The 25,088-nt window shown below is 41.0% G+C and overlaps 1 protein-coding gene and 1 long non-coding RNA gene across 3 annotated transcripts; one reads left to right on the top strand and one right to left on the bottom strand.

Moving 5' to 3' along the window:
• Positions 1 to 611: 611 nt before the first annotated feature.
• LOC112540812 (uncharacterized) lies at positions 612 to 7,149 on the bottom strand. Its single transcript, XR_003084869.2, has 3 exons — positions 7,046 to 7,149; positions 4,642 to 4,757; positions 612 to 1,234 (listed from the first exon to the last, which is right to left on the bottom strand). It is a non-coding gene; the product is annotated as an uncharacterized LOC112540812 (long non-coding RNA).
• Positions 6,020 to 23,596, top strand: SUCLG1 (succinate-CoA ligase GDP/ADP-forming subunit alpha). Of its 2 annotated transcripts, XM_007429695.3 has the most exons (9): positions 6,021 to 6,175; positions 9,331 to 9,434; positions 12,010 to 12,126; positions 13,610 to 13,822; positions 14,759 to 14,816; positions 17,050 to 17,133; positions 18,462 to 18,613; positions 21,692 to 21,880; positions 23,338 to 23,596. In XM_007429695.3, the coding sequence occupies exons 1-9, from the start codon at positions 6,124 to 6,126 to the stop codon at positions 23,362 to 23,364; spliced, it is 996 nt and encodes a 331-aa protein (XP_007429757.1). In that variant the 5' UTR covers positions 6,021 to 6,123; the 3' UTR covers positions 23,365 to 23,596. The 2 variants fall into 2 exon arrangements, with proteins under 2 accessions (XP_087989305.1, XP_007429757.1); XM_088133179.1 differs by lacking the exon at positions 18,462 to 18,613 and having other exon boundaries at positions 6,020 to 6,175.
• The last annotated feature ends 1,492 nt before the right edge of the window (positions 23,597 to 25,088 follow it).

Here is a 25,088-nt window from a genome sequence, read left to right on the forward strand (position 1 = left end):
CACTTGGAGAACTGCTACCCTATACTATACAATGCAATCCACTATCCTCCTGTTCAAAATGCCACTCTCCACTAACAGTGTATCTGGGGCCTGCATGCAAATTTTAGGTAGGATATGCACATTTAGGTAAATGATGGGTCATGTAAATTAGGGTGCCAACCTGAATTCTAGGGAGTTGGAGCCCACACATCTTAAAGTTACTGAGATTGAGAGACAGTGCCCTAGGGTATGGAGAACTCTTGCACCAAACTTGTTGGCTTACCACATGGACAGGTAGTTTTCTTTCTTTTTCCTCTCTCCCCCCCTTTATTTGCTCCATCCAATTGTCCACTCACCCTCTTCTTCACCCTTCTCTCTCCTTTAAGTATTTTTAGCTTTCCCGATGAACCTCCTTGTAACAAAAAACCCAGTTGGCCCTTTATTTGCATTCTAACAGAACAAGAAGTTGCCTTTTCATCCCAGGGACTACCACAGTTGAACCCATAAGCGTCCTCCAGATGGCCCTGACTACAAAACCCATCATACTTCATCGCTGGTCACGGTACCTAAGGCTGGTGGGAGTTAGAGTCGGTGCCAGCACATTCTTTAGAACCATCATTGGTTTTGTGTTTTCACCTAGGCAAGATCCACCTGTGGTTGGTCTGCCATTCCGCTTCTAACCAAACAGTCAAGAAATCCAGCTATTTGGATGTGTGTGCAAACACTCCCCCAATGCACCTTTTTGGAGGACATCATGATTTCCAGTAATTCAATGCCTCTGTTTATTTCATAAATAAATAAATAAATAAATAAGCCTTGAACCGAGGAGGAGAAAATGTCAGGGGGTCACAGTTGTCTTATCTGTCTCTGGGCCACTCAAAAGCCACTCAAATGTCAAGATAACCTTTAACAGATAAGGGGGGTGAGGACATTGAGTGATCCCAGCAGAATATTTACCAAATACTCAGAGAGAGCCGCTTTGAAAAGACCCGCCAGGCGATAAAGTAGCCATCGCAAAGGGCGACCCTGTGATAAGATAGCCCATGGAGGGAAGAACAGATGAAAAAAGGGAATGAGAAAGCTACAGAACTGAAACAAGGCCACAAAATATAAAACAAGGTGAGGGAAATAATGAAACAGTTCTCGGGGTGGAGGGGAACTCCGATTTGCAAGACGGTTTTCTTCGACCTGAGAACGCTCTGATATAATCCATTGTTTGGAATTGTTGGGGCATCTTGTGGTAGGTCCCAGATAGCTGCAATCACAAAAGACATACTTATCAGATGGTAAACTAGCTGGACACACAATAACCACTCAGGTTATTTTTACTTTGTTTTTCTAGGCAAGGACAGCAGTCCTTCCCGGTGAGCTACTTCATTGTCTGCTGGGACGGGTAAGCTGAGGTGCTTCCTTTATCTCAATGTTGTCCAAACTTGGCCATTTTAAGATGAGTGGACTTCAACTCCCAGAATTCCCCAGCCAGCCATGCTGGCTGGGGAATTCTGGGAGCTGAAGTCCACTCATCTTAAAGTGGCCAAGTTTGGACAACACTGCTTTATCTCTTCCAAACAAGCCAGGAATCCACAGCCAAGAACAAATCTCAGCTTCTTTATGGGTGTCACTTTAGGGGTGTCAAATTGCCTAGGTGCATGCATTACTGTATGCCCTAGTTTGCTTAAACATGGTTTAGTGGATAAGCTACAATTGGCTGAGTCCCTACAGTTCTGCTGCACTATTTTCCCTTCTATCAGATATTATTCAATTAAAGGAAAGAGAATGTGAATTTGAGATTTCTTTCAAAGGAGAATTGGGTGAAATTGATATGGGTGGAATGAGATCTGTTGGCATTGATTTAGTGACAAAGTGACCAATGGGAAGGTATGATCCCTTCTCTTTCGTTGTATCATTATGAAGTATGGAAAGCTGAGGGGGCTTCAGAAGGGTGGAAGGATGTTGTCCATCAAATAAGATGAGCAGTAGTGCACACACTACCACTTTCAACAATCAAATAGGTTCAAAACCCTACTAAGAGAAACTTGAAAAGAAATTCTCAAGTGTCCTAAGGATAAGGAATAAAACAGAAGTCTTTTTCACAGAGGAAGAACATTTTTGAGAAGCTGTAGGGCAGATTTGGGTCAACGTAATGGGAGACATAAACTCAAATTTGCAGACCACACTGGTTGGGTTCACCCAACATACATTCAAGAGCAAATGAAGCACATGATAGATCAGCGTAGTGGGTCAACAGATAGCACAGCAATTGAACTGCCCAATAACCCTTACTAGTTCATGTCCAGTTACTAAACAGAATTCCTAGGGGATTCTAAAAGAAAGGTTCTCACAAGGTGGGAATATTTGGAGCTATCCCTGGGCTTCAAGTGCTATAGTCCTTGTGTTGCATGTGAGGCCTCCAGATTCAACCTCTAGCACAGTGTTTCTCAACCTTGGCCACTTTAAGATGGGTGGACTTCCACTCCCAGAATTCCCCAGCCAGCATGGCTGGCTGGGGAATTCTGGGAGTGGAAGTCCACCCATCTTAAAGTGGCCGAGGTTGAGAAATACTGTTCTAGACTCTTCCTGTTTGTGTTGTTTTTTAAAAAGTATTGTGTAGGCAGTGACAAACAGCCTGATCAGGTATAATGTAACTCCCTCTGTTCCTCTTCTTCCTCATATCCTTTTTAATGGGGATATCAATAAACACATCTGTCTTTTAACACTGAAACATGCTATTATCATAATATTAATTAAATATTGTCATAGTGTTAATCAGAGCATCCTTGGAGAAAAAGATAAATAAAGACTGCCTGAAGTTGAGTTCAACTTCTGTCCACATAAACAAGAGCATGCAATATTCCTGGCAGCAATACATACATGGTTTGCCTTTACCCTCTTCTGTGCTCCCCCCCCCCCCAGTTTAGCTTATAATCCTGGGTTTTCCCTCTTGGTTTCCCATCCAAGTATTAATCCAGTCCAACTTGCTCAGCTTTCTTTCAGATTGACCATAGTCAACTAGGAGCAGCCGCTTCCCAGAGTAGGAAAAGTATTGACACTTTTGAACTCTGAATACTGTGGAGAGCCAAGAAAACAAATCAATGGATCATCAAACAAATCAACCCAGAATTCTCACTCAAGGCACAAATTACCAGAGTCATTTGGACACATTATGCAAAGACCTACTTCTCTGGAAAAGGCTCTAATGCTGGGAAAGATGGATGGAAAGAGAAGAAGAGGATGACCAGCAGCAAGGTGGATGGACTCAGTTACAGTGGTGATGGGTGCATCACTGGAAGATCTAAAAGGCCAGGTTCAGGACAGATTATCATAGAGAAAATCTATCTACGTGGTACTTAGGACTCAACAACGACTTGATGGTACATAACCAATCAATCAACCCCAGGAGAACTATAAAAGATACTGAAGAATTGTCCCCTCTCCAATGTTTTATGCTGTCCCATTTTCTCATCTACCTTTCATCTACCAACAGAAGTCCCTTCTGTCTTGAGGACAATCTTACTTGTTCCTTGCTGTCAGACAGATTCCTAACACCACCAAGAGAGTTGCAAAATTTCTCTCAGCTGCCATTGTTTTATGCAGGAAACTATTTGCTTAATTTTCTCATTTTCATTAATGTACAATTGTACCTTGTTCTCCTATGTTTCTTAAATTGCATCTAAGTATTATTTCCTGTCATATCTTATTTCTCAGTAACTAATGTAAGATTTTACGTATATGCACTTACATTAACACAAACTCACATCCCCATGTATTCACTTAATAGTTTAATATTCAATATGTAGAATTCTAGCATTTTATTCCTGAAGTATTTTTATTAATTAATTTAATCACTTTGTTTCTAGGTTCTACTTTTAATACCTTGCTATCCATACTTATTATACTGCAGCCAACGTCATATGCTCTCCTGCTGACATCTTAGAAATGTTGCAGACTTCCAGGCATTTTATTTTTCTTTCTAGATAATGTCTGTCCTTTCTTTCCTATGTTATGGCTTTGGTCATACACCTGCCAACCCCTTTCCTTCATCAATTTAGTTTTTAGGGTTTTTTTTAATACGATATAGCTCCTGTTGATGGACTTTACTTCGCAAATGTGTCCTTTAGCCTTGGTTAAGATGGTTGCACTCAAAAGCTGTGTTTGCACATGCTGTTTGCACACTGTAGATACCTCAATACCCTCAATTTTCTAGGTTTGGGTGACACACTGAACCACAAGCAAACCTCACGAGTTTGCACAATGCACCAGGTAAAATTCAGTTCATTGCTTTAGTGCTGAGGGTGTGGCCCCAAGCTAGTCGGGGAGAATTTATCTGATTTCCCACGCTGCTACACGCCTCTTCTCCTTCTTCTTTGTGAAAAGGGCCATTGAAGAGGAGCAAAGTCTAGATGGTGTTTCAAAGTCTTTGCTTCTGAATCTCTTCAGTTTATTGCTTTCTGTTATATATTTTCTTAACATTTAGGTAACTTAATGCAAAGACTATCTGCCTGTAGTCATACATCTACAAGAGGGCAATGCTATTCTAGCTATAAAATACAATCGGTATCAGTGGAATGTACCTAAACTTTAACCTAAGCAGGAGGGCTTAAAGAAGGAGACAGTTGTTCTAATCTATGGGTGTATTTGTATGATACGCTAAGCCATATTTACCTGCAGATGCTACATCAGATGATATTATCAGTATGTTTTTCCAGGCATCCCTCATGTTGGGTGGTGTTCTAGTCAACTTCACGGTGTCTGGAATATCAAGGCTTCATATCTGGGTTCTTCTTACATGTACAGAATTGAGAGAAGAAGAAGAATGCGATCTGTCGTTGAGCCATGCAAACATCTGAATCGACTGAATTAAATCAAATCAAAGTATCGTATGGAACCAAGCGCTCCAAATCCAGTTTTATGATTCAGGTGCGCTTTTCCAAACTGAGTTAGCAATCCAGACTGAATCCAGTTTGCATGTCGAATCCGACTGTTTTTCCGAATCAATTTGAATTAGTTTTTGTATAGTTTACATAGCCCTAGTATCCAGATCAAGGCTTATTTATCAGGCTTTTGTACTGCTGACTCTAATTAGCAGGGGGTGGGGGACTCAGTCCTGGTGTATCTCTTTCATCCTTTTGCACCCCTGGGAGTCAGAAGAACAGCCACTGGGTCTGGAATCACCCCATTTGGTCTGCTTACTCTAAACCAGTGTTTCTCGACCTTGGCAACTTGAAGATGTGTGGACTTCAACTCCCAGAATTCCCTAGCCAGCCATGCTGGCTGGGGAATTCTGGGAGTTGAAGTCCACACATCTTCAAGTTGCCAAGGTCAAGAAACACTGCTCTAAATATTACTTCCAATTCAAGGAAGGCACAGTGTGGTCAGCCTAAATATATTTAATACAAATCCTTGATTGATGGATTACAGGGCATTTAATAAGCCATGTATTTTCCAAGGATTGACCCCACACAATTCCAGGAAACGTGTTTTAAAGTGTTTCAGGACATTTTCTGGCTCATTTTTTGAGACAGATGGTCTATAGAGTTTTGTAGGGTTTTCTCCTGACTTAAGAGATCCAGTTCCTATCGTGCTCTGCCACGGTTTGCCTTTGTGCAATGGGGCAAACCATAAATGATGGTTTAGACGAGCTGTATTAGCCCCATATAAATCATGGTTTTTCCCTGATGTCAGCTTGACGCTGCTACAGCAAATGTTGGGGCTTGCACGACCACGCTATCAATTAAAGCTTGCACTACACGCTGCGCGCCGCAGCCTCAACTGGCTGCTAATCGCCGTTTCAAACAACGGGACTCAGGTGCTTCGTTGCTTGAACTACCTCCCCCATAATCCCTCGCGGCAAGAGGGGCCTCTTCCTTGGGATTAGACGCCTAAGCGCCTGACTGGTTGGGCTCCCAAGCCGGACAAGAAGCGGCTTCTTCGGGAACGCACCGAAGTACCCCCGTTGTTCTGTAGGGGGCGGCGGGAGGGGCTGGTAGGCCGCCCCGTCAGGCGCAAAGGGCACCCGGCCGCGCTCTCCGACGCATGCGCGCCGCGGTGGGGGCCTGGAGACCGGAAGAGGCGGGCCTAGCGCTACCCCGGGCCGGCCCCCTTGTCATTGGCAGCCGGGGTGGAGGCACCGGAGGGACGGCGGCGATGTCTTGCTGCGGGAGCGGCGCCCGAGGCCTCGGCCGCCTTCTTCTGCTCCGTAAGTGGGGGACGGGCCGAGGGGGGCACCCTCCCCTTCCGGCGTGGTCACGTGACGGTGCGCGGTGAGGGGGCTCCGCGTTCCTTCGCTGCTTTGCCTGGACTGGCCCTCCCGACGTGGCGCCTCGGGGCGGGCGGGTTCTTTTTGTGTCGGGGACTACAAGCTCCATCATCCCCATGCCTGTTGTGTGCCAAGCGCCTCTCGGGCGACACCTCCCGCCCCACTCTGCCGGCGTGGCCTAGCCTTTCCGAACCTGTTGGACTCCCTCCCCCATCATCCCCGGCCAGCGGCATCCTGGTCGTTCCGGCTGCGTTGGGCGACATCTCCCATCCTCCCCAGGAGGCATGGCCTTTTCCTCCTGTTAGACTGGGACGTCTTTCCCCGCCAGCCTGGCCTTTTCCTTCAGGCGTCCTGAACTGCATCCTCCATTATCCCCAGCCGGCACGGCCTCCTTCCCTCCCTCCGTGACCATCTGCTCAAACTTCCCATCGTGCCCTGCGCCCAAGGGGAGAGAGGGCTGCCTTTGGGCTCAGGTGTCCCGGCCAGGAGCGGGAGCCTCCCGTGGGGTGGCCGAAAGCCCTGAGTGAGATAAAGCAGATAAAACCCCCTGCCCTGAATTCCCTGGGCCGTGCTGGGGCCTCGACGAATGCTTGTCACGGTCTTATTCTCGTGCAAGAGAATCGCTCCTGGCCTTGTGCTCCAGCTGTTCTTGGGTGTTCGCTTTCATGGGGTAGGACCATAATGCTGCACCCTTGTTGGGTTCACTGGCTTTTAAACTGTCCCCTTGGAGGACGAGAGCTTGCGTCGGCATAGAGATTGACATCTCTTACCTTTTCTCACGTATTTCTCTCCTAGTATGGGTAGACTCACCTTGTGCTTGCTTCCTGCAATGCAGGTTGGTGTCCCTTTTCTCAGCTTGGATGCTTGCCTTTAATAGCAGTTTCCAGGTGGAAACCTAACAGCTGAAATGTTCCTTATCACTGTTTGTTGTAAGCCATAATGACCTTCCATTTCTACTGGGAAAGATTGTAAGAGCAGTTCTAGCTTTTTTTTTTCTTTTTTGGAAGGGCTCCTCCTGTTGCTAAACCACCAGGTACTGCAAAGCTGAGCTAGCCTTGGCCTGCAGGCTGTATGCCCCCCCCTCCCCCCCCCACTCTGTGATCCTTAAAACAATCCTAGAGTAGAGCGGGGATATATATACTATTTGTTGTGGTTGATTGGGGGGAGTGGTTGGGACGTCTTTAACAATTAAAAGTGTTCCCCTGGCTGCAAAAAGAATGGTCCTGACTATATTGCTGGAAAGTAGAATTGTCATACCTATAATTGTTGCTTCTGTTACATGGAATTGATTCTTATACATGATCATATGGCTGCTGTATTTTTTCTAGATTTCGGGAGTGGAGGAGAATGGTGTCTAACCCTTCACAATGTTCTGAAGTGGTCTTTTGGTTTTTATATCATGGATCCTTAGAAACTCTGCAAAGCTGCTTTTTTGGAAAGAAAAGCAAAAACAGGATTTTTGTTTGAATACTGGCAGCTATGTTGTATCCTGAATGTTATCTGCAGAGAACAGGAAATGGATAAGTTCATGACTAGAATTGTGTTGAGTTGGTATCTCCACTATGGACTGCTATGGACAAGCAGTGTGTGTAGTATCATTAAAAAAGAGTGTTTTGTTTGCAGAAGGGGCTGGATGCTTGATAAAGGTAACAATGTGTTGTAAGATAATTCTGCTTGGAAAGTTTAGCTTGAGTGTATGTGTGCAAAACAGTGCTTTCTTCCTGACTCCTTCAGTGTTCAAGTCCTGGGTTCTGTTTGTCAGTTTGTACTTGTAAACTGCACGTACAATCCCCAATCTCTGTATAAGCATCTCACAGTTACATTTGATAATTTATCTCTTAGTGCTGTTGACATGTATTCCTTCTCTTTATTAAACAGCAAAATAAAAACGTACTGACAGTGTGAAGTTCGGTGCCTAGCTAAATACTAAATGGGGGAAAGGTATGAGTCCTGATCGTTCCATAATTTTTTAAAGAAGAGTTAACTGAACACACTACTATACTGGCACTGAAACAATAAAACAAGAATTGGATGACACCCAGTACAGGGTTTCGCTCTTTCTTAACATTCCTTACTGGAATGTTGGCTGCTTCTGTATCATTGATGTAATTCATATTTGGCTGGAGAAGCAGTGAAGACTTTTAACCAGCCTTTTTTTAACCTGAGTTCTTCCAATTGTACTGAGCCACAACTTCCAAATGCTGCACTTTCTCTTTTTCTGGAGTTTTAAGAAGTGCCATTAAATGTCCAAACATATGTGCTACCTGGTTTGACTGTTCCATACATGCCTGATCAGTCCTTGGTAACCAATTGTCTTGTGGCCCCATTCCCCAGTCCAGCCTTCTCTCCCCCATTTGTGCTTATGTGTGCAGAGTGGCAAACCTTGTAAAACATGGTGGAATCCAGTTCCTGATCTCATATTGTAGCCCAGCATTATAGAACCTGGCTCCCTTCCTTATCTCCATCATACATGAGTAGTAAGTCACTTAAAATCATGCTGCAGTTCCAAGTGCAAGCTCTGTTTTCTAGGTTGAAATTAAAATGGATTTAATTGCAGTGTGCTGAGATAATAAGCGCTATTAAGAACTTGAGGGGGTAATGCAGTTGTGTACCAAGTGTCTACCGACACATATCCCCTCTTCCATAGCTCCAAGTTTAAGGCTGGGGTTTGATCTGAGGTTTCTGAGGTACTCCAAGCACTTCAGTATCATAGAACTGGACCCTTGCTCAGACTGGTGAAATTGTGGACTGCTGTTTTTATGGATTAAAATTTCAGAGAATCAGCGTTGATTTTGTACTTCAATTTTTTTGCATATGAGTTTTATAGCATGGGTACAATGTAGAGATTCCCTTCACTGCCTTTTCTAATATGCAGTTTCTGGTACTGCTCTGATCGAATCAGCAGTCACTCAGCTTCCAGCTTTTTCTATGTATTTGTTCCAATGTATTTAAAAAAAAATAAATTAACATGGCATCTTTCCTATAATTTTCAAGGAAGAAGTATGATACATCCTGAGCTGCTGAAATTTTGCAGATACCCTAAAAATGAATAATTTCTCATTTATCTTTTTTCCTTTTTTTTTTTTAATTTTTAGTGCAGAAGAATGGGGTACGGCAGTGTTCCTACTCAGCCACACGGAAAAATATGTACATCACTAAAGATACAAAGGTTATTTGTCAAGGTTTCACTGGCAAACAGGTGTGTGCTTGAATGGCCAATGTCTTGTACCTTTGCTTATGTTGTAGTATGGTAGTTTTTGCTCTATGTTTGTGAGAAGCTTGGGATTCCTTATCAGGGCTTCCTTATTGCAGATATCAGAACTAGCTACTACATCATCCCACAAGTTTTTATTCACATTGTGTAGTTATAAAGAAGTTTCCTAGTGTACAGAACAATACTCAATCTTCATACAGAAAAATACTCCTAATATATTGGTTCTCTTTTTTCCAGAAACAGTTTATATTCTGTTTATAACAGAAAACAAAATTTGGGATAGTGAATCATTTCAAACTTTGCAGCAGCTTCACTGAAGGAGAAGTGTGCATAATGTTTTGAGTCAGAATGTCCTAACTCTGAAATGTCCCATTTTGGCTGGAATTGGTTCTTCTGAACGTACCAGAAGGGTTCCGAAATTCTCCTATCTTTCTTGGGAGTGTTTTGAATTCTCAGAACAGGCCCTTGTGCTTCTGGAAACCATGCTACTCACTGTTTTAGCATCAATGGTGTGCTGATAAATGTATAACAACCAGCTCTGCTGGCTCCACTGGCACTGCTGCGCACTGCCAAATACTGATGGGCGCGCTAGGTGTCGTGGTTCAGCTCTGCGCTCAACCAGCTTGCAAAATTCCAAAAAAAATTTAACAGTCAGCTCTTGTGAGCCAGTATGAACCGGCTCCAACGCGCCACTGATTACCTCCTGATATATCCGACAGATGCTTAATACATCATAAGTACACACATACACACCAGTTTATACTTTCCAGCATACAGTTTATGTTTTCATTCATAATTAATATTTCATTCATAATTAATCCTACGCTTTCACTTCTCTGCATGTATACATTAACTCCACAAGATCAAATCAACTTTATTCAGGGCCTTCCCCTTTCTCTTAGTTTCACAGACGCACAGCATATTGATTTTTCTTTCATTCATTTCAGATGTTAATTCATGCTCTTTACCCTGTAATCCTTGTACATTCCAAGTCACGGTGTTCCAATGCCACCAGATGGGCACCTGGATAAATGGCATATAGATTTCTTCCACCTATCAGGCTTTCGTCCACTGAGGCTTTTACATAGGAGTTTTTAGTAATATAGAAATATTATAAACAAGGTTACCAGCCTTAGTTGTACCCATGCCATATGTAGCAACCTGTGCCAGTAGTAAGGCAAGTATGAGTCAGTTCTGGTACCTTTTGGTTGGTATGCAACAGGTGCACATTACTCAAGCATGTTCATACTATGCAAGTTAAGATCTCCAGTCTATCTTGCAGAATACAGAAGCTGTCTTTGTATTTTATATCCAACTAGTTAGGAGGTGTAGTGGATTCTTCTAAGTAATTAGAGTTTTAATTGAAGTTGGAGAAGCTTTTTCTTTCTCCTTTCAAGGGCTATACCTATGTTGGAGATGATTCCTTCATGCTACATTATGACCATAAGTTCCCTTCCTTAGCTTTTGTCCTTCTGCCTCTTCCTCCCATTGCAGCAGACTGGTTGAAGAGGCAACCCGTTAACCTAAAGCTTTGATTAATTTGTGCTAATGAAGAAGAGGAAGTTTTTTTTTTTTCTAATCTGAACAGCTGAGAGTAAAAAGCATTTTCCACTTCTTCTGAGGCTATTTCAGTAATATGAAGCTATAAAAGGAAATGCTGTGCTTCTGCGCTTGTGGCGCAATAAATTTGTAGGTCTTCTGGATGCCACAAGACTTCTTTTCTTTTTGTTTTTGCTGCACCTAAATAGCACTGTTTCCCCTCTGGAAACATGCAGCTTCTTGTTTGTTAATGGTTTTAATTGTAAAGCCACCTTTTGCTGAGTTTTCAGTAATCTGCAGTTTAAGTAAATGATACAGTCAACTAGTTAATCAGACTAAGAATTATTGAAGGGGTTCAGCCGTTCTGATTTAGAAGTCATCAGCGGGGCAAAGTAAGGGCAGATTTTTTCTTATTTTCAGCATGTAATTTGCTTATTATCTTGTCTTTTTAAAAATTTATTTATTTATTCATTCATTCATTCAATTTATATAGCCACACATCTCAGACCAGTGACTCTGGGCAGCTATATAAATTGAATAAAATAAATAAAGCTTATAGCCTCTCATGCCACGCTAAATATATAAAAAGCTGGTCCTTCATGGATATGAACTTACGCTTTAGTTCTAGGGGGTGGTAGACGATGTACCTAGTCAATATGTGGATCTGACAAGCCTTTTGTTCAAGACTTTTTCTGTTATAAAGAAAACGGCAAGATTGATCTTGGTTTAGGGCAATTTGCCTATTTAAATGTTTGCCTTCATAAAAATAATTGCATCTTATAGACCTGTTTGGACTATACCATTTTAAACCAGAAATTTGGGTTACATGGCTGCATATCTTCCCTTTCTTTTTGCAATTGCAGCACATCCCGCCCCCCTTAGAACGGCCTGGCTGTCTCAGAACACTTGTTCATCTCTAACCCTGGGCAGGACAAATGTTCTCATTACTTGCCTGCTCTCTCCCCCCCTCCCCCCCCCCCAGTTAAATTCATTGTGCTTTCTCGATTGTACCTTCCTGCAGGGCACCTTTCATAGTCAGCAAGCCTTGGAATATGGCACCAATTTAGTAGGAGGAATTTCGCCAGGCAAAGGGGGCAAAACTCACTTGGGGCTTCCCGTTTTTAACTCCGTCCAGGAGGTAAGATCACTGACCCACATGCCGAGTGCTGTTACGTCTTTCATTTCATTGTCATACTGTTTTTATAAGGCTGCTTCGAAAAGTAGCTGCAAACTTTGATGAGACAGAACGATCAGGTGTTTGACCCCATTATACCAACACTGTTCAGCTATATTGGTTGCCTGTGCATTTGGGGGCTGAAGTTAAAATGCCGATTTTGGCCTTTAAAGTCCTGTATCCTTTGGGAACAGATTCTTGGAAGGACTGCTTGTACCTGCCTAGGCCCTAACTTAAATTTCTGAGGTCTTGCTCTCTCTCTGGTCCCCATGAACCATCTGATTGGTGGGGAACAAGAACAGCAGGACCTTTTTGACGTGACTCCACATCTTTTGAATTCCCTGCATTTGTAATCTTTAAGCAGATTTTGCAAAATTCCATTCTGCTTTTTCTTGGCTTCATTTACTGTGTGTTTCAGATTTTACAGCTGCTTCATTTGTTAATTTGTTCATGGAGTTTTTTTTTTTTTAAGATACTCCATATTTGATATGCTCTGTTAACAACAATAACCTGCATTTTACGTTTTTGCTTGTTTGTTTTTATTGGCAGGGTAGGAATAAAATGGGGAAGTGGTGGGTGGGTGGATTAAGCTGAAATGTAAGGTTATAAAGGCATGTTCCAAGGACATTTTCTAACAGCACGAGGAGTGTTGTTCCTTGAAAGTTGTTAATTCCTCAGGGTGAAAATTGTTGCAGAACCAGTCCCAAGAAAGAAATGTGGGCATAGTATCTAATTGTATAATTATGCTTTCCTAACTTGGGATTAGTGATTTAGATTTTAGTAGGGCTGTGTGAAGCATTCAGAAGAGTGCTTCGCAAAGTACATTAACATGAATGAAGACTTTCTCATCAAATTGTTCAAGCAGCCACATCTTTTGCAAAGCTTGTGAAAGCTCCCCCCCAGCTTTCTTTGCACACATGTGCAAACACAGCCATTTGTCTTTCTGTGCAAAAGTATGTGCAGAGAGTCAGGGATGGCTTTTGAAGCAGCTGAGGTTCAGACCAGTTTTCAAAGAGGGCTGTAACTTAAGGGAATGAATTATCATTGGCCAAGATCCATGGAACTGCTTGTGATATTTCAGTACTTCCATTTTCTTTTTATACTCAGAGGTGTTTTGAATTCCTTCACCGCTAAATCAGAAATGTTAAGCCAGTTTCTTGAAGGCCCCATTGGACTTAATGCATGCTGGAGAATTGCTTTTGCATTTTAAAAAAATAATAAAACAAATGTGGACCATGTACTTTATTGATCAGCTGTTTGCCAATGGGTTGATGCCTGAATCTGGCCAATAGGCCTGAAGAGGGTAGGTCTGGTAAAGAATGCTTTCAATGCTCATCAAGAAAGCCAGGTGTACCAGAATGTTAATTTCTAATGACAGATGTATTCTTACAGCATGCTAAATGCCTCAAGAGAACAGTGATTTTAAAAAAGTGTATTTGGATCTTAGGCTATAGTAAAAACGGGTGCTACCGCCTCAGCAATATACGTGCCACCACCGTTCGCTGCTGCTGCAATCAATGAAGCCATTGACGCAGAAATCTCCCTTGTTGTGTGCATTACAGAAGGTATTCCCCAGCAGGACATGGTGCGTGTCAAACACAGATTGCTTCGTCAGAACAAGACTCGACTTGTTGGCCCAAATTGCCCAGGAGTCATCAATGTAAGGGTTCCAAGGAAGTTTAAATAGTTGTGTTTAGGACATAGAAGCCTGCAGATACTTTTCCCCCTTAAAGGTTTCTCTACCATGATATTGATATCCTAATGCCAGTTTAAGTGAAGTAGTAAAAGTATTGGAGTAGGAGTCGATGTCCACCCTCAACAATGGAAACTTAAAGGCTGACTTCATCTCTCTTCCCCACCCCCCATTTCTACCTTTCTGCAATCAAATGACTCCCCGTGGCTCAGATAACTCAGCCCACATACCCTATCTTACAGGGTTGTGCTATGAGGATTAAATGAAGGGTGCTCCATGGAAGCTGGCTTGAGCTCCTGGAGAAAAAGTGTGATCTAAATCTTTGGATAATAAATATTCTAACCTGCTCTTTGCCATCATCCTGAGTCATTGTGTTCTGATTCCACTTCCACCTGCAACTGATAGTCTGGTTTTGGGGTTATGTGTGGGGAAACTTGTTCAAAAGCCCACTTAGCTATGAGATTCTCATAGGTTTGTCCAGGCCAGTGTTTCTCAACCTTGGCAGCTTTCAGCACATCTCAAAGCTGCCAAGGTTGAGAAACACTGGTTCAGGCTGTATCACAGCACTGTTAAGACAATGAAGTGGGGGTATTTATAAACCAGCATTTCCCAAGCTATGCTTTAGGAACCTCTCTGTTGTATAGTGAGAACATTAATGGTAGCAAACTTTTTTTTTTTTAAGCATCCCTTACGCTGGGCTTACAGTCTGTGAAAAGTGAGTTTGAAAGTACAGAGGTTCTATAGCAAATGCATGGGAAGTTCTGTGCAAGCTGAATTCCTACAAATAGATCCTTTGTATTTCTAGAAAGTATGCCTAGGTGATTTCTAACAACGTATGCAACAGGTTTAGAAAGAAATGTAAATAAAATCTGATCCACTTTTGGGGTTCTATTTTGTTTTTAGCCTGGAGAATGTAAAATCGGTATCATGCCTGGCCACATTCACAAGAAAGGAAGAATCGGTAAGTTCTGAAAAAGAAACGGTGTGTTTTTGAAAAGTTTCTTTGCTCTATTGCAGAAGATTGTACCTTCGAATTAACATCCGTATCTTAAAAGTGCATGTCGATAGGATGTGTGTGTTTACCTCCATGAGTCAAATTGGTGCTTCACAGTGGTCTCCTGAGTGAATGAAACTGGACACCTGTTTATTGACTTGATTTAGTCAGTCTAATACAGGGACAAATGGGAAGCCAGTGCAAGATTAGAACTGAGTATATTCATGGCAAAGCAGAAGTCTTTTAACCAAGCTCCAATTCCGTCTCCAAACTTTCTGATCAAGTATGGAGATTGCCAATCTAAGTTTGTAGCCTGTGGCAAATGCTAGCCCACTCTTCTTAAAGCAGGCTTCCTCTGAAAGAACAATTAAGCCCAGCAAGTTTGACTGCTTGCTTTCTGCAAGCTCCATTTTGACTGATTTTTGGTCAATCAAAAATCTTTCTTATCTTTCTGCTTGCCCAACAAGAGGAACTTTTTTATATAAAAAACAAAGGCTTGCTGTTTTACTCTGGCCAGCTTTCTGAAATTCACATCTGATTCTTGGAACTTATGTTGGCTCTGTATCTGCCATAAATTCCATTTTAAAAAGGCATTTCCAACATTTATTGCTATATCATCTGTCTATTTTGGCACTTAATGATGGAGTTGTATACCATCTGTAAAATATTTTATATTAGTTCTTTCTCAAACGATAAATTTATAGATTTTTTCTGTAGTTCTTCACATTTTGTATTGGGGCTGTTTCTTTGAAGTTTTGCATCCAGTTTATCATACATGTTTTTATTTGTTCTGTCTCTGTATCATATCTAAATAGAAGTTTATATATACAGCCTAATAGGTGGTTTTCATTCGGTATAAGCATTTCAAATTCTGTCATTTTTCTTAATCTTCCTCCCTCATTTTTGAGGTCAGATTTTATTCTTCCAGCAGTTTCTAGATATGTCAGCCTTCCATATGGGGTGGACGTACCAAAAAACTCAAGATTATTGGAAAGACATACTCAGCTCCATTCAAGAGAATCTTACAGATTAAATTCAGAATGAAACCATATACTTTTTTTTTAAACTAGATATAATTCCAGAATATACCAATAAAAATACCATAATTTATTAAGATACATGCTTATGATTATGAGGATAAACTTTGCACAACACTGGAAAAAACAGCAACGTAGCACCAATGATATCTGATTGGGATCTTAAATTTGGAGAATATGCAGCAGTGGCGAAACTAATAGTATACATACCAAATAAGAGTTTAAGTAAATTCAACAAGAATGGCTTCCATATATATTACACATTACACAGCAGGGTAAATACATACATTTAAAGCATGGTTTTTAAAGTTTACATCAACAGATATTGCAAATCAGTTGGAGAGCAAACAATGGGGATGTCAGAGATCAAATATTTATGTTGTTTTTAGGGATCTTTTTCTTTTCTTTTTAATATTTATAAACAATGGCAGTTTATTATTAGGCTGAAAAATTCATATTTCTTTTGTCCTTTTTAATATTATGAAAACAACTCCATATACTTTACTTGGTGTCTTGTATTAATGTTCTATTGAGCATCAGTTGTATAATTGTAGTAGCTATCTGTTCATCTGTAGACATTAACTTTTTTAAAAAAATACATCTCTGTTTTAAATTTTTTTTAAGAAGGAAAAAATGTGCAAGAATTTTCAAGTTGAGTATATTTCAAACCTGTATTGAGACAGATTTAATCGGGGTAGGCGTATACTGTCTTTTCTACTTAAACTTGTATTAGATTCAGGAGTCTAATCACTGCTAGTCAGAATGAGAATGGGACAGACTTTGCTAAATTTTTGCAAAGCTCCATTTGTTCATCAACCTGATTGGGATATTCTAGGCATAAGTTGGATTTGAGTAAAAAAGACTGCCACTGATAGGCAATTTCCTTTCTAAAATTGTGCCTCCAATTCCAACTGACCTGGAAACATTCTGGATTTGCTAATGTATATTTGTTACAGTGGGGTTGCAGGGGCAATGTAGGTCCCCCTTGCATTTCATTGTAATTCTTGAATCTATGATGTAGCATATGCTGTGTGTACAAGGCTAATTTTGAAAGAGTTTGGTTTGTCGTTTGAGTCATAGGAACTTATAACACGAATATCAGCTTGATAATTTCTTCCCCCCACCCTCCCATGATACCTTTTTTCCTCCTCCTTATATTTCAGGTATTGTATCAAGATCTGGCACTTTGACATATGAAGCTGTTCATCAAACAACTCAAGTTGGACTGGGACAATCCTTCTGTGTTGGTGGGTTTGAGAGAGGCTCAGTTCATGTGTAAGACAACACATATGATTGTAGAAACTACATGGACACGCTTCTCCTGTTCCCTTCTATCTTAAATGTGTATTTTGAAAACTGCTGAGAATTAATGCTGAAAGGAAAAAAAATAGCAATGTCGGGGGGAATTCTGGTGATTGGGAGTGAACTATGCATTGCCCACAGTTGCATTCACGAAATATTCTGAGTATCTTTCTTTACTCACAAGGTAATAGCATGACAGTGGAAGAATGGGTATCCTACTGAGTTGACTTTATGATGAAGTTATGCAGTGATGTCTGAAGCCAGTTCAGAGGAAGGGCAATGTAAAAATTGAAGGGCTTCATAGAGTTTGTTCCTGGTGCCTCTTCTTCTGAATAAAAAATGCTTATTAGCAATCCCAACCCTGTGAAGGTTTGTAGGATTTCTGAAGCCGCTTTGCAGATAGATGCCTGTTTCTCCTGTGTGTAACCTGCTACCATGCAAAACTGCCCATGTGGGAATGGGGTGCTGTGACTGCCTTCTATTTATAGTACCAGTAAAGGCAGGGGTATATCATATTAAGTGTAGTTCCTACATTCCTCAGCGTGGTGGTAAGACAGAGAGTAGGCTCCCTAACGTTCATGCAAAACGGTCTTGAGTCGATAAAATAAAAGTTTAACAAAGTATCAATTTATATTGTAATGGATTTTGCAATTCCAGTAATAGGCTTCTGGCAGCCATCAGCTGAGGTGATAAAGCCGTATAATGTATGATTAAGTTTTCTAAATAAATTGTCAGCAACGGAACGTTTGAATAGTTCAGTTCTGCAGGTTCGAGTGAAAGGTTAATCTGGCTGTGAAAACAATGAATTAATGAATTCTCTCAGTTTTATTAGGTAATTCTTCTGGTATCCTTTGGGTTCCATTCTGTTTCAGCTCTGGCTGGATTTTAAATTGTCTAGACATTTTTTATACATGCACCCCAAATTAACCTCACTGTACAAATAACATACATGCCTTCTACTTGCTAGAAACTGCTGGGGAGCAGCAAGGGAAAAAGGGCTCTCTCACTCCTGCATGAAAGATTTCCCTTCTGTATGATGATTGGGAATGTGTGTGTTGCATGTTTTTGTTTTGCTAAGCCAGAAGGATTGGTAATTCCTTGAAAAAGAGCAGTGGAAAGTCACAATACTTACTTAACGCTCAGTCGCTATTAGCACCTTCACAGCAGTTGGACTTCCTTTTATTAAAGGAAGACAAAGGGGAGTCTTAAGGATCAGCAGAGCAGCCTCTGAAAGCACAATATTGCCCTTTCATGCCTTTTTTTTTTCTTTAAGGGATTGGAGGAGACCCATTTAATGGGACAAATTTTATTGACTGTCTGGATGTCTTCCTGAAGGATCCCCACACTAAAGGGATAATATTGATAGGGGAGATTGGTGGAAATGCTGAAGAAGATGCTGCAGCCTTCCTTAGAAAACATAATTCTGTAAGTTTAAATGTTCTAAGAATGTCTTGCTGATGTGGAAATATCCTGATTTTGAAAAGGAGGTGGAAAAAGTTGCTCCTTTAAAAGCTTTCTAAAGCTGTTGGATTGGATCCAAATATGTCTTTCCATTTAGGGAGATTTTTGGACCCCTGCATAGAATGATGCCTGAAAAAGGTGAAATTCAGTCTGGAAATATTCTTTCTTGCACACAATTTTCTGGAGGATAAGAAGACAGTCTTTCCTTATTTCCTTATTTGATGCCTCTTTCTTTCTTTTTCTTGTTCCCATCTGAGTTTGTTTTCTCTGCCATCTTTGTTCTTTTGTTTTGTGTGTTTTTGTGTTTTTGTATTGTTCCTTGTTTTTAAATGTTTTTAACAATTTGTAAACTGTCCAGAGCTGCTTGAAGGATGATGATGATGGTGGTGGTGGTGGTGGTGGTGGTTGGTCACACAGTCAGCCGGATGTTTAGACTGGATTGGCATTTTTATCCACCTATCGAATCCTTCCCAAGGACCTGGGATAGGCAGGTGTTGTTAGATGGTATTAAAGGTATCCTTGCAAGATGGAAGCTGTTCCAAGTAAAACTGCTTTTGCAATTGACTGATGGTGATTTTGTCAATGCTGATGGTGTTCAAGTGATGCTCCAGATGTTTTGGGATTGAACCCAAGGCACCTATTACTGTTAGTACTATCTTTGCTTCCTTTTGCCACAGTCATTTTACTTCTATTTGCAGGTCTTTATATTTTGTGATTTTCTCCAGTTCTTTCTCTTCTCTTCTGCTGTCTCCAGGTATTGCAGTGTCCACTATCCAGACTTCTTTGTCTTTCTTATCAACAGTTGTTAAGTCTGGGGTCTTGAGTGGCAGGTGCTTTGTCTGCTTGAACTCCAAAGTCCCAGAGCACCTCAGCCTCCTCCTCCTCCTCCTCCAAAATTTCCTATGGTGCAGTTTTGATGACAATCCACCTTGAAAGCACTACCACTCATATTATAAAAGCTGGAGAGAAGTGTTTTGTTTTGTTTTTAATTTTGCTGAATCCTCAAGGCCTACCAGTTGGGATTAGGTGCTAGAGGGGATGGAAGAAGATAAGCAGAACTATGAAAGGAGGTTACATGTACGTACTTAGTCCAGAGGATTTTGGATGGTGGGAGGGGAGGGGTTTTCTGCTTGGTTCCTTTGGTTTTTTTGTTTTAGCAGTCATATTTAGAATGTGGAGCAAGTATATTTGTCTTTTTTTTTAGTGCCTTTGAGTCACTGTTGCTGCAGTTCCTGCAGTTTTTCAGGATTTCAGAAGTGATTTGCCATTGCCTCCTTCTTAGGACTGAGAGAGAGGGACTGGCCCAAGATTACCAAGTTGGCTTTGTGCCTAGTACCTTAACCACTACACCAAACTAGAGCTCTATATTTGTCATAGCTATATTTGTCATTGCACCTATTAACCCTCCTGGCCCTTTCTGATTTAAAGTGAATTGCCCTGAGATGTACAAGTAGATTCTGATCTATTTTCTGCCCTTTCCTGAACGCTAACTTGGTTGCAAATATAAGCTAATTAGGCTGGTCCCCATTGCACGTGATAGAAATAAACTATGCCAACACTTGGCTAAATTGATCATAATTAGTACAATGAAGTTTGGGGAAAAGAAATCTTGTCCTCTTTTTTTCAACATAAATAGACTATATCCTTTGTAGGCTAGTGATACAGTGATGAGTTTTGTTCCCAATTTAATATTTTGCGGTGAATATTACAACACCCCTAGTTGCCAATGCATGGAAATGGGTTTAAGTAGAGGTGTACAAACTGTTTCAAGATCAGAGCATTTCTAACTCCAAACTTCATGTTCTAACCTTGGAATAGGCTATTTTGACTCACTAGAAATAGAATATGTGTTCTGGCCTCAGAGCAAGCGATTCCAAGTGTGAAACTAGTTCAGAGAGTCCATTTCAAAACCAGAGTACATTTGGTAACATTGGAACAGACTCAGACCAATTGCAGTGAAGTTGGAATGCCCATCCTGAGATCCAAGTAAGATGTTGCGTGGTTAGGCCATTCTGATGACATTTTGCACATCTGTAGGGTGGGGCTATTTTTTTTAAAAAAACGGGAACTTTCAAAAAAACTCCCAGGGGAGTAAACAGGTTTTGCAGGATTGAGAATCAGTGTATAGGCCGCAGTACCACATTAATTATTTTAAGGAAAAATGGGCAACGTATGGCAGTTGAAATGTCCATGAACAATAAAATATCCATCTCTTTGCTGGGAGCTGGTTGATAGTATTCAGACTCCTTACAATATCTTGAGGTGTCACTTCATAAGATGAATGTAAGAACTGGCCCAGATGTTCATGGACGCAGCCAATGTTTAATTGGAAAGATTCCCAAGCTGTGATGGAAATATACAGCTCTGTTTATGGGCAGGGTGGCCAGGAAGTTGTGCCAAGTTTGAAAATGGCCAGAATGATGTGTTACATATTTTGTTGGGTATCCTGGGGGAAAAAAATGTTTTTTTGATCAGCCTTGGGGGTTCCTTCATGGCAGAAAAACGCCAGTTAAGACTGTCCTTTGATTTCTCCCGTTAACTCTTGACAGCTTGCCTGCTGAAAGTTCCTTGACCTGTTTTGTACTGCAGATTTTCATGGGCCCACTGCTACATGTTTGTTGTTATCTGTTTTACCTTTTAAAAAAATAATTATCGAATAATTAGCTAAAATGGTCAAAATTCTGCAGGAGTATATGTATATTCTGGAAGGTGCAGTTCTGTCAATAGCACTAACTTGGGTTGTTGGGAGTTGGAATTCAGCACCATTTGGAGGGTCATCCAATGCCTGTTTCTACCCTAGAATATCCTCAGTAAGAGCTGTTTTCTATCATTGCAGCTTAACTTTATTCAGTTTTCATGACCTGCCTATGCTCAGCACAGCAGTTCTGCTCCAGTTTTCTTGGCCCAGAATCTCCAGGCTGCTGTTCTGGCATCTGTGTCAGTTCAGACACATCCTTTATTCTCTGATTGCACCAGTAATTGCGCTCCTTGGGCCGATTGTATTTCTGCCCCGCTTTCTGAAATGCACATCTTTCCTCCCAGGGTCCGGACTCCAAACCCGTTGTCTCGTTTATAGCCGGAGTCACTGCTCCTCCCGGCAGGAGAATGGGCCATGCAGGAGCAATCATCGCTGGCGGAAAAGGCGGAGCCAAAGAGAAAATTGCTGCCCTTCAGAATGCTGGTGTCATTGTCAGTATGTCTCCTGCACAGCTGGGATCGACTATTTACAAGGTTAGTGAAGCAGTTCTTACGAACCTGTGTCAACCAGGCTGCTCATTCGATGCACCCTGTGAATTACACTTCTGCTGGGATTGAACCCAAATCTCGGCCACTGTGAAGAGTGCTCTGCTTCTTTCTCAGCTGGCGTACAGATGGACCCATTTGGAAATGTGTGTTCCAGCCCTTACTCGATCATGTGTCGTTGCTCTCCTGGTTTAGCTCACATTTCACGTTTCTTGTTCACATTTCTCCTCCAAGAGGGATGAATTCTAAATAGAGGGATATCCTTGATTAAAAAAAAAACACCTGCATTTAAAAATGATTAGATTTATCTGCACCTTTAACATGTAGTTTCGAAAGGTTTGATCTTTTCCATGTTCTATTCTTCCATTCCTACTTGAATCATAAAGGGAGGAATATGTGAGTTCCTAGAAAAGTAAGGATAGTGAGGATTCAAAACAGAGATTGGTCAAACTCCCTCTTAATAAAAGGAGTGGATTAATGCCCTTTCTTTATTTTAGAGGACTTCCCTATTTCATTGTAAGGAAAGATAGAGATTTTATTTATTTATTTGTTTGTTTGTTTGTCTGAGGGGGGGCGGTGTTCCTGGCAACATTTTTAAAAGTTCTGTGCCACTGCCTCCTTCCCATGACTGAGAGAAGGTGATTGGCCCAAAGTCACCCATCTGGCTTTGTGCTTAAGGCAGGACTCGAACTCAGATCTCCCCACTCCATCATCATGATACAGGTGCCATTGAAACCACAGTCCATGTTCTTTTGTATTGTCAGTATTATAGGGACGTTCGCTTTCAGCTGATTACCCCTCTTTTAATTAAACTCCCTGGGCATTCCGATAATTTTTACTTGCATTATTTGTTAAATAATCAAGGCAAATCTATCTCTTTAAAAGCTGCAAAATTTTGCTACATAATGTGTAAGCTTCACCCGCAAATGGTTGCTAATAGTTATTGATGAAAGGGGTAATATTGTTGTCTGTTTTATTGTATTTATTTTTATTGGACAATGACTGAAATAAATATTATGATGATGATGATCTCCCCACTCCTAATCCAGCACCTTTCCCACTAGACTGAACTGGCTCTCTGTTTTTAGTTACTTGGACATGCTGGATTTTATTTTCCTGTTCTTTTATTGCCAGCTGCCTTGAGCACTCAGCAAATAAAGGGACGCTTTCAGAACTGTGTGAGCTCGTCTGTGCAGCTTATCAAAAGTTACCGTAGGCCTCGGGATCAGATAACAACTGGCATTGGCCAGTCTGAGTCCCTGCAATTGTGCTTATCTGCCTTTTTGTGAGATCAGAGCATTTTAGCAATGCCCTGTTTGCAGGGCGGGCAGAGGCAGTCTGGGGCAAAGAAGAGAAGTGGGAAAGGAAGACGGTAATTGGCAATTGGCCACTATTTGCTGCAGCTGTAGTAAAACTTCCCCTTTCTCTTTTTCTTTATCCTCAAGGAATTTGAGAAGAGGAAAATGCTATGAGAGAAGAATATAGAGCTGCTGGAATGTCTCTGCAGAAATAACATCCTCTTCACTTCCCTCCATGCCTTGTATTCTTCACTTACTCGGGTTTATTTGTCGGAATACCGCAGCCCTCAGTCTTACACAGCCAGCTCTAACACCGCCAGGGTTGATTTTGGTGGTTCTTCATTTCAGACATGATTGTACATGATAGTCAATGAATAAATCTCCTACTAAATTTGATTCTTTGAAACCTGGATGCTTGGTACCTTTTTGCTTGCATTTCTTGCACCATTCTAATACAGGTGATTTTAAAAAAATCAGTACCTAAGCTGTTTAGAAGTTTTACAAACTTGTGTAATTTATACTTCTAACATTGCTTTTATGTTTGCGCTTGGGGTTTTTATGCTTTGTATTTAGTTGGTGGTTGTGCCTGATGAAGAAAGCTATGCCTCCTCTTGTTTGAGTTCACCTATTGGTCCTCACAACAAATTTTGTCTTAAAAAACACATTTTTTTTTTCTGAGCTGATTTTTTTCAAGGTGGCATTAAAATTCCAAAAAGGAGTGAAGATTGTGGACTCTCTTGGCAATAAGCATGCTAGAGGTGAAGTTGTAGGTACCCAGGTGTTTATCCCATATTTTGGACTGAGGCATTATATTCAGAGTCCAAATCTTGCAGAACCACCGTTTTATTTACCTGACTACAGCAATGCTCAGTCTAACAAACTCAACTTTTACACCACCAGGGTTGATTTTAGTGGTGGTTGTGCAGGTAAGTAAAGTTCTGCTCATGAAATTTTCCTAAATGAAAATGGGGAAAAGAAATATAAAAGATTATTTTTTATATTCGTGGAATAAGTATATTGAGAAGTTTGAATGTTATATATAAATCAGAAGGAAATCTGGTCCTTTCGTTCCATGTCCCATTGAGCCAAGCCATTCTTCCGTTGGATGTCACATGTCCTTAAATTTTATGTAAAAGTTTACTATTTAAAATCCTGCATGTAGAATCCAGTGTTGATTTCAGAATGATGGTGCCTTCAAGACCAGTCCCCGCATACATATATCTCTCTATTTATATCGTCTTCCATAATAAACAGTTTCCCATCAACTTCTTTGAACTCCACCTTCCTGCTTTGTCTTTATGTTAGAATCTATACTGATGGCAGTGCTGGAAATGAAATAACTTTACATCACACTCAGTGTTAAAACGACTGACCAAAGGTTCCACCACCTTTACCAAATGCCACACTGATATTGTGAAGAGTCCTGCAGTTACACTGAAGGAAGGATAGATTGTCAAGCTGCTTTTGATACATCATTGTGGTAGGAGAACAGCTCATTTGTTCAAAAGTCAAGACTGCCTTTGTGCACACTTAAATGTAGGTCTTTGGATCCTAACCATGGTTTTTGAGAAAGTACATCCTTTCTCTAGTACTGAATATTACTTGGGCGATGCTCACCTTACTCACGTAGCTAGAGAATGTCTATTTGGGATATATTTTCCACAGATAATTACCAAAAATCACCCAGTGTCAAGTTCTGCTATTTTTAAATAAAATGCGATGCTTGTGAACCTTATAAGCGATAATGAAATTTGATGAAGTTTTCAGTTGGCCTTCATTAGGCATGGAAATAAAATCAACGAAGGCAAAATGAAACTGGCTGGTAATGTAGCGTGGCATTACTTCAAAATGCTGAATTTGGGGGAAAAGAGAACAGGGAAAAGTACCAGTGTATTGAC

The sequence above is a fragment of the Python bivittatus genome, unplaced genomic scaffold (genome assembly GCF_059951505.1).
Source record: "Python bivittatus isolate LINGU-HERP-01145 unplaced genomic scaffold, Pbiv_v1 ctg000070_np1212, whole genome shotgun sequence".
NCBI classification, from domain to species: Eukaryota; Metazoa; Chordata; class Lepidosauria; order Squamata; family Pythonidae; genus Python; species Python bivittatus.

What these genes read in the sequence shown, in the direction of transcription:
- SUCLG1 (XM_007429695.3), top strand. Translation starts at nt 6,124, where the DNA reads ATGTCTTGCTGCGGGAGCGGCGCCCGAGGCCTCGGCCGCCTTCTTCTG. An exon ending in TTTTTAACTCCGTCCAGGAG is followed by an intron (nt 12,127 to 13,609) that starts GTAAGATCACTG and finishes TTTGGATCTTAG; the next exon opens with GCTATAGTAAAAACGGGTGC. An exon ending in ATTGCCCAGGAGTCATCAAT is followed by an intron (nt 13,823 to 14,758) that starts GTAAGGGTTCCA and finishes TTTTGTTTTTAG; the next exon opens with CCTGGAGAATGTAAAATCGG.